Source organism: Mixophyes fleayi, chromosome 7 (assembly GCF_038048845.1).
Source record: "Mixophyes fleayi isolate aMixFle1 chromosome 7, aMixFle1.hap1, whole genome shotgun sequence".
In the NCBI taxonomy this organism is placed as follows: Eukaryota; Metazoa; Chordata; class Amphibia; order Anura; family Limnodynastidae; genus Mixophyes; species Mixophyes fleayi.
In genome coordinates, this window is record NC_134408.1 from 99,499,412 (window position 1) to 99,512,655 (window position 13,244).

Sequence of the window (13,244 nt, forward strand, 5' to 3'; positions counted from 1 at the left end):
TATGGATTATATGGAGGTTGGAACCTGTTAGCTGATCTTAGGGATAAGAGATGTGGCGCGGATTTATCTGGGGAGAAATAGATCTGAGGATGGATGTATGGGGAAGGTTTTGATCCCTTCTCCCCCTCTCCCGTGATAGATGGTATTTTTCTCTCCTCTGCTTTAATCAGTGACAGGGATGAGGAGGCGTGCCCGGCTGCGTGTGTGGAAGATTGTAGCTCTGCCTCTCTATGCTGACATCCACATGCTGGTCTCTCTGTAAAAGGGAGCGGAGTAGCTGGGAGGGAGGCAGACACAAGCAAGGAGGCTCAGAGCTCACACTACCAAACCATCCTCAGAGACATCAACAGTTCAATTGCGAGCTCTGCCTCAACACAGCCAAAGACAAGCCAGGGGAACCACAAGGATAAGCTATTGTCTAAGTTCCCTTTAATAAAACAATCCAGCTTTTCTGCATTAATCTCAGCAGTGGAAATATCATATGTTCCTGTGTTGCCAAAGACAAGGAGTCCCTATTCACTTGTCATTCCTGTCCGGCTGCCCCGAACCACTCTATCTGCGCTCTATTGGAGGACTCTCATTTTGGGAAACTCTTTTCTTGCATCTCTAAACAAGTGACATTCTGGAAATTGTAGCAATTCAACTCACACAAAAAAAAAAGGAATATCAGCACTGTTACCCAATCGAGGAATTTACTGGCATTTTGCACATGCAGAAGACACCCAGAGGAAAATTTGTCCAAACTAAATGACTTGTTAACAAGGGGATTCAAGATATTTCTTTATTTCGGTGTGAAAATGGATATTCTTGTTTTTATTGTTGGAGTTATGTGTCTGCGGATTTCAGGATCCAAAGTGTCAGGTCAAGAAGGTAAGATTTTAAAAGTTCATTGCATTTCTTGTGTTCCTTTTAATAAAGGATGGGGTTTGTTTGTTTGCTTTCCACACAATCTAAGCAGCATTCAGACACCTCTCCCACTCCCCTCTCTCCCATAACAAAACGCATTCGCCTGTGTGTTCTTGTGTTTCCAAACGGAGACAGACTCTGGCTGCTGTTGGATGTCACATCTGGATTAAATCAAAGGTTTAAAAATACTACAAAGCCTTTTCCAAGGCTCTTCTTTGCCTTCATGTTTTGAAGCAGCGCATGTCTCTCATGAGTTACCTAGAGTCCCACTAAGAAGCGCATTAATCTTTAATAAGAGCTTGATTTAAATTCCAATTAAATCCAGTGCATGGACAGCAAAAATATTGAGAACACCGATGTGATAGGGATCATGGTGATAGGTTTTGGAGTGTATCAATATGTTTGCTAATTTACAGTTCATTCTTGCCAGCAATGTGTTGCTTTGTGTGATGTTTATGCATGTGTGTGCGCTGATTGGAAACTGAATCTACATAGCAAGAGATAAAACAAACAGCCAAAACTCAGACGTTCAGAGTTCCCTGTGAAGTGGTTTTGAACTCTTCATGTGTTTGCAGTTTGCCAGAGATAGGGACTCGGGAGGAGCCTGTGAGACAGGGAAAGGGACGTTGAGTTAAGATAAGGGGATAACATTCAACAGCTCATAGACGTTTATCTATAGTAAAACAGAGATATTATAATTTCACCCAACAACTGTATATGAAGAATGAAGTCTGTATATATAACAAGAGATTACTTGATAAATAGAAGTGACGTTCTAGTGACAGTTCCCGTAGGCTCTTGTTTGCATAATACAGCTAGCGCATATTTCTAGAGACATATTACAATTTGGGAACATTATCAGCAACAACCATTTAGCATATATATCTATGATCTTATTATCGGTTAAACAATTCCTGAATTCATTTCAACCTTTCATATGTTACTAAACAGTGATTGCAAGTGTTAGACTTTGAAATCAGGTTAACTCATGGTAAGAATGTACATTTTTCAGTTACATCTGTATTCAGACCGTGTATCTGGTTCAATCCACATTGTAACTTTGAGATCTTCCTTTCCTTCAATAGAAAGCCAGGCTGACATGTAAATACGATTAGATCCCATTGTATTAAAACAGACCTTTCAAGTAGCAATTGTCACTATTCCACAATCTACAATGAGTCTAAACAATGTAACAATGCACGAAAACGACATTAGAGGTCATTGTTTGAAGCAATAATCCCTAATTGGCACTCTATACAAACGCTATTTCTAAATGAAAGGTGGGAAAGACGAATTAACATATTTCAACATTGCATTTATCTGCTTATTACATCACATATGATACTTGAAAAGCGCCAGTGCACACTAAAGACTTGTAACGCGGTCTATGTTTGTATTGTATGCACAATTCTACTGAGAGCTGCCCTGTTCACTGATAGCATTTACCGCTGATTGAAGTGGGTCTTGTTCCCCAGATCACTGTAAGAATTTGGGTGTATGGGGTATTTTCCTGAGGCTTGTCAGACTGGTTGAATACATGTAGGCGATGGATGGTTAGAAGCCCAATATCAGATCTTCCTGTCTTACTCGCCTCCCCCTTACACACTCAACACGTTTCCCTTCGAGCTAGCTTCCAGTGTAGCATAGATGGAATTAAATATTAATAATGGTGAGCTAACCCTTCCTGTAGAAATGCATCTAGTTATGTAAGGCCTTAGAACAACGATGTTATACCATGCAGAGCAGTTTGTGGGTGACCCAAAGCGGGCAATGCCCAACTGACCTGAACACTACGGTAGTTCTCACTTTGGGGATTTGAGGAAACAGTTATTTCAATCAAACCATACTGAGGGAATGACATGAAACATCAAATCGCCGAACTGGCAGACGTGGGAATGAGCCCTATAATTTCAGAAAGAGGATTATCCATCTCGGTGTTGGAATGGGGATTTCAGAAGGCAATAGCATCCTATGATCCCTGGCTAGTTAAGTGGCTTTGGCCACTTAACTATCCTATTTGACGATCCCTATGTGATTAAAAACTTTAAAGGGTAGAAAATACGCCTGGGGGGGGGGGGGTGCTTGAGCCATAAATACCCATCTTGTCTGCTCTCTGCACATCTTCTCAGAGGGACAAGCAACCTATTTTCCTTTGGCTGGGTGAATTATGTTGTAGAATAATTGGATCATAGAACCATGTAAGATTCTTATTTGATCAAAGGATGGCCACCTGGCTTTCAATACTGATAGCTTAGGCACCAACTACCCTTATTTCTGTAGACCCCCAGGTTTCACCTAGAATAACCCAATCAGTACTCTAGCGCATAATATTGATAAGGTCCTTTTATAACACAGGGATCCTGTACCATATTATACATAATCTATCCTTGTTCTAGTCTAGCCTGACAAGCACAGAATATATGTCTGTTTACACCACCATTTACTGCGTAGACAAATCCTTCACACATTTGGGCTCAGTACTTGTGTTGAGTATTGGTTTGGAATGTTCTCCTAGATGGCACTATCTGGCATATCTGTTACTTTTTCCCCACATGAATAAAATATGATTATTACACAGTACCCCGTCATCATTTATATTTTGTGTCTTTATTATTCCACTTTTGATGTTGTCCTAGAAATAAGATCATGCGATGTGTCGGATATAATCTCAAGGCTAGATACTTGGAAGTAGGCAGGCGGGCGCCCGGCGGGCAAGAATGCGTTGGGGATGAACCCAGCTCACCCGCTGATGTTCCTCTTCAGTCATGTCAGATAGACTGATATTGGTGAGGGGTTTAGGGGCAGCTGAGCGCTTTAACAGACAAACTGATTAGCTCGGTGATGTTAACTCACTGGGTGGCATTTGTGTGCGAGACAGATGCTTAACCCTGTGCGTCAATTTGTCCAATCATTAACAAAAATAATAGCAACACCCTTAACGTAAATTACAAATGATAGGGAGGGATATTGATATTGAATTATACTAACTTGCGCATTATAATTTTGTTGTGCTGTCTAACTTTTATTATTAAGATTTCCCATCTTGCTCTTTTGAATTTATGACAGTTGTGGCTATTTTGTCATGTATAATGCTGCCTTGTTGTCTGGTAAATATGATACCTATATCTGCAGAAATCTGTCCAGTACTTTACACAAGGGACATCCCTTATTCTATCTACTGATCAGCTCTGGAGTGAAGCTCTAGAAATAGAAGAGGTCTGTCCTTATGTGCAGACCCTCCTCATTGTGTCACACTTGTCTCTATAAGGCTGACAGCCGTGTCTTGGTTAACCCCTTTGCTGCTGGGGAGCCATGGAATGGTGGCCATCTGTGGTAAACCATTTAACCCTCCCTTTGGGAGATTCATATCAGGTCCTCTCCTTAGTAGTAATAATGGCTGTCCCTTCACCAATATCTATACAGTAAAAGCACAGGGCATTATGAAACCTGTCTATTAAGCAGACGTAACCATATCAAAGTGCAGCAAAGTTTTCAACAGTCCTTGAAAACTGATGTATTTTTGGAACAGAGTTGGAAACTTTCCTTTTGACATAGTCTAGAAAAATGAGGGAGCTATGCTTACTACTATTGTGGGTATACTGCCATATAGAACTGTAAGTGCATTTGCCTTGCTTGTAATAGTAATTTATAGTGGTCCAACATAAAAAGTACAATGTTTAAATAAGCACATTTATTTTTTAATTCATCTGTGGAACTGACACTGACAACCTTACATACCCAGTAATATGTACTATAGGGTATTTAGCTTACTGTATATGTTTCAGCACTACATTCTAGTGGTGGTTGATATATTTACTACATTACAATATTTGCCTGCAACAGTTGATTTTCCATGCAACAGATCATTTGTTTAATTATTTTATACTTTAATATATAGGCAATTTTAACTGATCTATTTATGTGTGTCTATTTATAAAGTTTTGTCTTGTTTGCAACAATTTTGTGAAACAAAGTTATCACATTGTACAATTAGTAATGTTACCATATTTTAGAGTGAAATCTGCTTAGTAATCAAAGAAGTGTGTGTCTGCAAAAGACAAGTGAAGCAAAATAATTTGTGGTCAAACTAGGGAACTAAAGTGTTAGCAAAATATTTTACAGATAAAATGCATTAAAATCAGAAAGAATGCAAATTAATCTCTCAGGTTAGCAGTGTGCTCTCCCAATTTGGAATATAAAGGACTTATTAGGTCTGGCTAGAAAGATATGAAAATGGCTCAAATGCCACAAAAATGTGACGGCTTCACTGCTTTAATAATTTTGAGGAATCTACCAAATTTAAAGTTTTGGGAATTCATTTGGAGAAAATCCTACTTCTTTGTTAGCTCAGTTGATACTGATTCAAGGAAATCTAATCCTTGGTTATTAAAGTCACAGCGCCACCTAGGCTTTAAACCCCTAAATGCCCGAAATATTGGTTGGGCGGGTGACTTGAAGTTAACCAATCATTGTGCATGTGCACAATTACCATTAACATAAATTTATTTTCTCTTACAGCTTAATACAACAAGCAATATATATATTTTTATGTGAAATAAAATATCTGCCAGCCTTAGTTAGGCCTGTGCATCTGACTTACCTGATACTTTTATGAGGCATGTAATGTAATCAAAGGAAATATAAAAGAGAAACTGTTTTACTAACCTAGATATGTAAACATGCACATGAAGAAGTACAGAGGTCCATACGCCTAGTCACATGAGCACGTGATATCAAAGAAATGGGATGCATATGAAATCTAAGGCATGAGGGGACAGATGTACATTTCAACCAAAATATATCTGAAGTTAAAAATTGATATCGGTATATGAAAAGTATAAAAGGGAAATAGTTTATTTTAGATCCGCTTGTCCTAGTGCTGCATCAAAGTTATCTTTTAGAGGGTAAATTTATCAAGCTGCGGATTTGAAAAAGTGGAGATGTTGCCTATACCAACCAATCAGATTCTAGCTGTCATTTTATAGAATGTACTAAATAAATAACTAGAATCTAATTGGTTGCTATAGGCAACACCTCCACTTTTTCAAACCCACACCTTGATAAGTTTACCCCTAGGATGCTGAATGCTGTTGCCAACCAAAAGGAAACAGAAACATTTCAACGACAGGAATTGAATTCAAACAAAAACTATTAGAGAATATCCAATCTGTAGTAAATTGCATGTGGTAGCCAATCACACTTTATACAAAGAAGGCTCTGTTTTATGTGGATTAATGGGCAATGATAACAGCTGATCTCTATAGCTGGTCATAAATTGTGATACAAGAGATGATTTAGTCTCACAGAATATTCTCCACTTAGACGGCTTTTCTTCTCCACACTGCTCCACCCAAATTCTTCCTGCTTTGCCCCCTTATTCTCTGCCACAAAGTGATACAAACATAATGGTAGATTGATTGCCAAGTCACTATCACCATCTAAAGCTTAACCATATGACAGTTATAAACCTGTGATGTGCTGACAGTCAACATGTTGTACAACATGATTCCTGAGGGGTGAGAGAGAGAGGGAGATGGGGGCAGTGTTATTCAGCTAGGTGAGAGGGCTGCTGTTATCCTTATTTCTGCACTAATGTATGGATATGGGAAGTAGGTCCCTCCTCTCTGTTCTTGATGAACTGCAGCAGGTGGTCACTGGAACCTCAAAGAACATCTCTTCCCACCTGGCCTCAAATTGTCACAGGCACATCTCAGTGCTGTGTGCATGCACCCGCCACATCCCATCAATCACAATGTGTTTCCCATAAGGAAGCTGAATTGTGATGGAAGTGATGTATTCTCAGGATTGCAGCCGTATGTTCACAAGCTGATGGGTGATTCCATGCTCTTAGAACAGCATATATGTTGTTTGAGTTTATGTTATAAGACAAATTTAAGTACAGGGTGAGATCTGTTGACCTTAACTGATGTGTGTTTTATTCAGCCTGACAGAATTAAGATCCCATACCATCAAATAAACCTATATTAAAATCATACTGCTTTAACAATCAGCAAGTAAAGGGGATATATTTGATTTTACTGTATGGGGGTTATTTGATAAACATATTATATAATTAAGACCTGTGAGCAGGATAGTGCATTCACCTATACACACTTCTCTTAGCAAAGATGTCCATTTGTGTTTCTAGCAAAGTACAGATATGCAGTAATCCATAGCAATCAATTAGCAATTGACTTTACTCAATATAGTGCAGATAATACAATTAAAGTATACCTGCAACAATCCTGATTGAAAATGAGGACAAATTACTCCTAACTCCTAATCCATTTAAAACATTCTCTGATCCACCACAGACATATGATTGTAGAATCTATGGTGCAGACAACTGACACTGCTCTTGAAAATCGGGATGGTTGGCAGCTATGTGCAAGAAATATCTGATTGGCTGTCATATGGCTTGATACCTTTGCACTTGTAAATCTGGTTTGCAGATAAACCCAACATGTGTAAAGTTGCATTATTCTTGCAAATGGAAGACAATGTTTTCACTATATAAAAAAGGACATTGTCCTATTCAGTGACTTCACTCTGTCTCAAGTGGAGTACAAAAGACTCTATAGAAACCTTGTTTATTGACTTGTTTCCTGGTATAAAACATCTATCAGTGACACACCTGCATTTAAGAAGCAAAACAATGGAGGGCTGTGAGATAATAGCAGTTATTCTAGAACAGTTTATTACACATTTTTCCCCAAAAAACCCCAACAACCTCTAAATATTTCAAGCGCTGAAATGAATGAATGAAGACTTGTCAGCAACACTACAGATACAGATCTTATCTTTTAAAATCATGTGAAGAAACTCTTTGCACAAATCTACTTAACCAATAACAAGGTGGCTTGAGTGTTAGATACATCATCCAGTTCTGTACATCACAGTCAGCATCCTGTTCTGGCACACATCATCTATTACCCAGATACACATCTCGTACATGGATCTCACTTTTCAGCCATTATCAGTATTGTCATATTGGAGACGAGCTGCAAAGCACGGGCTTAACAGTTTATGTGGTATCTGCTAAAGTGAATCTTGTATCAAACTTCGACTTCATAATAGGTTTAAAATAAAGTAACTTTGACATTTATTTAATGAGAATAAACTGTGTTGTGTTTGGCACCATTGTTCATTTGGAACCATCTAGAACTCTGTTCAGTATATTCAGCAGCAGCATCATATCGCCTGAAGGTGGCACTGCTTCTATATCTGGCTATGGAAAGATGTTGTCAATATTTAAAAGCTCTCCATTAAGAATAAGGACACCTGAAGACTATAGGAAGGTATTACATTAAATTCAATAAAGCAGTTTACAGATGTGGACACACCTTCTCAATCATCTATTCCAGTATTGGAAAGAAAACTTGGTTTTAATCAACAGTGCAAGCACCATGACTCTATACATTTTATTGAGATTATTCCTCTACTGTTACCTAACTCTGACCGCATGTTGTAAGAAAAAGATGCAATTCTGCAGAGCTAAACATATTGTTCCATGAAATAGAGGCCTGGTGTAAAATTATAGTATTTTAATTATTCACTTAGAGCAGACAATTGAATATTGCTTTATAAGTGTCTTTGTAAATCTAGGAATTTAATAATAATAATTTGCCCACCAGTGGTCTTATAGACACTGTAATTCACAAGTGGATTGCGTCAGAAAAAAAATCATTGTAATTGTACCCTGCGGATATTACCCATTAAATCAATTTGTGGCTCAGGTGTTGCTCTTAAAGGTTAACTCACAGTGCTCCAACATCTAAGCTAAAACTCACAATATTGCAGCTTTTTTATGTAACACAACTACAATAGATACCTCCATTCTAAATCTATGATGACAGTGCCCCAACAAGGGCCAATGTTAGAAGCTGCTAGCATTGCAATCATCATGTCTTACATACGATAAGCATGAACTTCAAATGTACCTAACAGTCCCTATTGCAAATGAACTAAATGCTATATTTGCAATACTGCTGAATACAGCTCAGGTAAAAGGACCATGAGCACAGACAGCGTCGGACTGGCCCAGCGGACTACCGGTTAAACCACCGGTAGGCCCGGCTACCGTACGGCCACACCCCCTTTCACCAGTGGGCGGTGCTTACCTGGAGGCCCCTCACGTCGTCCCCGCTGCTCAATTGCGATCGCAGCTGCGATTGCAGTTGAAAGATGACTGGCTGTCACTGACAGCCAGTCATCTTTCACATGCGATCGCAGCTGCGATCATGTGACCCGCCCCCTCACCCTGTCAGCTGATGTTCCCGCGCCGCTGAAGGGAGAAGAGCAGAGAGGCTCCAACAATCAACTTTTGGGTAAGTAATAATGAGTTGTTTATATTGTTTGTGCTATATATATATATATATATATATATATATATAAAAATATATATATATATATATATATATATAGTTAGTGTGTGTGTATATAGTGTGTATATAGCTCAATCTCCCAGACTTTGTAATAATGAAATGAAATCTCCATAAATATCTTCATTCTAAGAGCATCAACTTAAATGCTCGTCTTGTTACACACAGCCTAGAGTACATTTCTAAGGTTTCATGTCACCTGACCCATGGACAAGACTGCGACGCTCATAACTCTTTCGTTGACAAGTGTACCAGTTGCAATTGAGCCCCAGTGTATGTTTTTTATAAGATCATCCAATGGTAGCTCTGCGGTCTGGGAATCATGTGTTACGCTGGCATTTGCAATGCATTTTTTATCACATAGTATTCAAATGATTGTAAGTTTTTAACTGCATTGACTAGCATCAGACATGTACAAATGGATCAAGAAAGGTTAAAATAATACACTCTCTGTAAGTTAAATGCACATAAACGGTAAATAAAGAAGGTCTCATTTGGTAGAAATATTTTCTTTTCACATCCGTTTGTTTACATGTCCTTAACTTGTATTAGAACTGCATTTTAAACACATGATTTTAATACCAGTGTGTACATAGCCTAACTGATCCCTCACAGAAACACTAAGGTGCTAGCTGTCCTTCGTGGACTGACCACTCCCCCTCTAGTGTTTGGCCCCGCCTCTATGATGGCTGACCACACCCCTTTTGGTGGGCCCCTAGTGTCGCCCCAGTGGGCCCTTCATGCTCCAGTCCGACACTGAGCACAGGTTAAGAGCTGTATGTGCAGTCTTAGGAGGTCTTTGTATGTGTTATAAAACTCCCCTTGACCAGTGTAAAAGTAAGAGTTACTCTGAATGCTGTAATAACAATATTACCATGGACAACAGAGAGAGAGTTAACCTCAAAAAAAGAGTTTGAAAAACAAATCCTAGTATAGTACTGATACATGTTCTGCAGATCAAGCAAGTCTTTTACAGAGTCCTCTGTTTAATAATTAAATGAGTCCTATTTCCTCCCTGTACTTCCCCTTAGATTCCCAAACTTACAATAATAACTGTCCTGAGGGCACAGAAAGGAAAAGGGAAAGTATACATTATTTACAGAAGCATTTATTTCTCTTTAAATGGAAGTAACATCATACACATATATAGTTTTGTATGGCACATATTTTTGTTTAAGTATGAGCACCATATCACTGTCCTCCTGAAGTATTATTATATGAAGAGTCTTGTGGACATGGAGCACAAAGAGTCAAACCGTGGGCAGTGTCTTGTCTGAGTCTAGGTATAGCTTTACATAGGTGATGGAATTCATGACAGATTTATAAAGACCTTTAATCAAACAGAGTTAACTGCAGCTCCATCTTACCAATTTAAACTGCAAAGCCTAGTTTTCTCCAACAAATTGCCCGGAACGAACCACACTGGTTTGCCAAGTTGCTGTTCCAAGAACTTGTATCGTTTGATTTGTACACAGGGTAAGAAGACACTGCCAGCTTACTTACAGGAAGTAATTGTCAAGAAGGAAACACAGTAATGCAGACCCCTATCTGAATCTATAATACAATAACCCTACATGACTAATGCAATATGAAGCTCCATCCACCCATATAATTCAGCATGAACTCCATCCAGAGCCAGTGCTACCATTAGGCGGACTAAAGCATTTGCTTATGGCGCAAATGATTAGTGGGCACCTAAGACACTGAATGAATAACATTATGTCACTCATTCCATGTATTTAATGCCCCCATGGCACACCCACATGGAGAGTGCTGGCAGCTACTTACCAGTGAAGCTGCCAGCTGCTGATCCTTCAATGTCTGTGATGGGCTGAGAAGTGTGGCACATGATTATGTCATAGCCAACTTCTACACTCTCACCGAGGAGCAAAGGAAGGCGCCACTCGCTCCTGCTGGCTAATGTAAGAAGCAGCGGGGAAGGGGCACCACGTAGTGTACCCCCAGAGCTAGTCCCATCTCACCATATGATGCAATACAGAGCCCATCCAACCACAAATTCAATACATAGCCCCGTCTGACTATATCATGCAATGTAGAGCTTAGTATGACTATATAATGCAGAGCTCAATCAGACCATATAGTGCAGAGCTGCTCTGATGACCAAAAATACAATGCACATTTTCATTGTGAAGACCATAATTAATTCATTTTTATGCTTTAGCAACTCTTCCATAAAATCCCTTGCAAACTATTAAAGAACAAAGAAAGTGAAAATTCAAAGAGTTCATAGTAACAGTCAGAAATATAAATGTAGAAATTCCAGGAGCTTACCAAAATTGTTGATATTTGAGAGCCCCTTGAATTTTGACTGAAAGTAGAGAATTAGTAGCATGCACCTCCATTAGTGTAATATATTTATTATCTATCTATCTATCTATCTATCTATCTATCTATCTATCTATCTATCTATCTATCTATCTATCTATCTATCTATCTATATATATAACACACACACACACACACACACACAAACACACACACACACACACACACACACACAAATGCAAACCAACTTTACAAAATACATTTTAATGGTCCTAAAACTATTTCTCCAAAGTAAACCAAGCTAGTGCTAATGTGAAAATGCAGGGAACAGCTGGTAATTTCATAGCATAAACCACTATTAGATTAAACAAGAAAACAATGTGATTGAATTTGGGGAGTTTATTATTAGAGTTGGGTTGTATATATCCAGTTACAGATTATTACAGGGCTGTGAACATTTGATTACAATGTGTCAATCTAAAGACAGAGAGACCTATGGGATGACCTGAGTAACACAGTGTTCTTGACAACACAATGTTGCAAAACATTGTGGTCCTGCATTATAGAGACCCTCACAGAAGAAAGCATTTCTTTCAGGGGGTTTAGGAAACTGTCAAGTACAGATAAGGCTCTTGATGTAATCCCTTGGGAGATACCAGTTTGTATTAGAATGAAAAAATGTATTTCTAACTACTGGAAGTGTTGCCAAATTATGTGACCCTAGAACGGTGCAGCTGCTGTGCAAAAATAAACCTTCAATAAGTGAAATCTGCGAATCTCACCAGAGCCAATAGTAAGAACAGAATGTGTCTAAGTCCCCTGTTTCTCTGGGGAAGGGTGGGCTGTACAGTACACTACAATCTAGCACAATATAGCAATCTATATAATTATGCTTTGTCTACACCACTGGAGAGCCTTTCAAGAAAAGATCTATACGCTCAGTGAATGTATGCACCACACCATATACTATCTCATTCTTTGTGTGTTTTTACACCATGTGAGAGTTAGGCTGGTTACCCACTGGCGTTACAAAACGATGATTGAGTTTGACTTGTAGAACACAAGTGAATAGATCAGGCTATGCCCAAAAAGCCCAACTGCAAACGTCTCCAATTGCAGTTGTAATCGAAAGTGCTATGGGGTCAGTGTGGGGTCATGGAACCAATATATGCCATCCCATACCTATTTACATGCTAACAAAGTATGGTTATTGATGCCCACTGGTTAATGGGCTTTAAGTAAAAAAAAATGTACATAAGGGAAAGGTTAAGAATAATGGAAGAAAATTACTTTAGTAAATCACACAGTTGTTTGCTTCTGGGACATTTGGTTTAATGATAAACCCCTTTTCCACCTCTTTGGGGGTCATCATTTGACTCAGAAGTACAGAAAGAGATATCATAATGTGATCTGATTGTTCACCTATTGGCACCTAAACAATGCAGTCACTGCAGGACTGATCCTTGTTAGGAACAGATTAGGAGCACACTCACACCTTATTTTTTATCTCACCCTCATGATTATTTTAAGACAGTGTTTCCCAAGCCCAGTTCTCAGGGACCCCTAACAGTGCAGGTTTTCCAGATCACAAGTGAAATAATTATATGTCCTGTGGATCTTTCAAAATATGTCAGTCAGTAATGAATACACCTGTGCTCCAGCAAAGAGATA

General features: G+C 38.8%; 1 protein-coding gene across 2 annotated transcripts in view; it reads left to right on the forward strand.

Annotated features, from left to right (window-relative positions):
- Positions 1-245: 245 nt before the first annotated feature.
- NRP2 (neuropilin 2) overlaps positions 246-13,244 on the forward strand; it is a 114,952-nt gene continuing 101,953 nt past the window's right edge. For both annotated transcript variants that reach the window (XM_075180197.1, XM_075180198.1), the window contains exon 1: positions 246-870. In XM_075180197.1, coding sequence (XP_075036298.1) covers positions 798-870 — 73 coding nt within the window. In that variant the 5' untranslated portion in view covers positions 246-797. The remainder of the gene's footprint in view (positions 871-13,244) is intronic.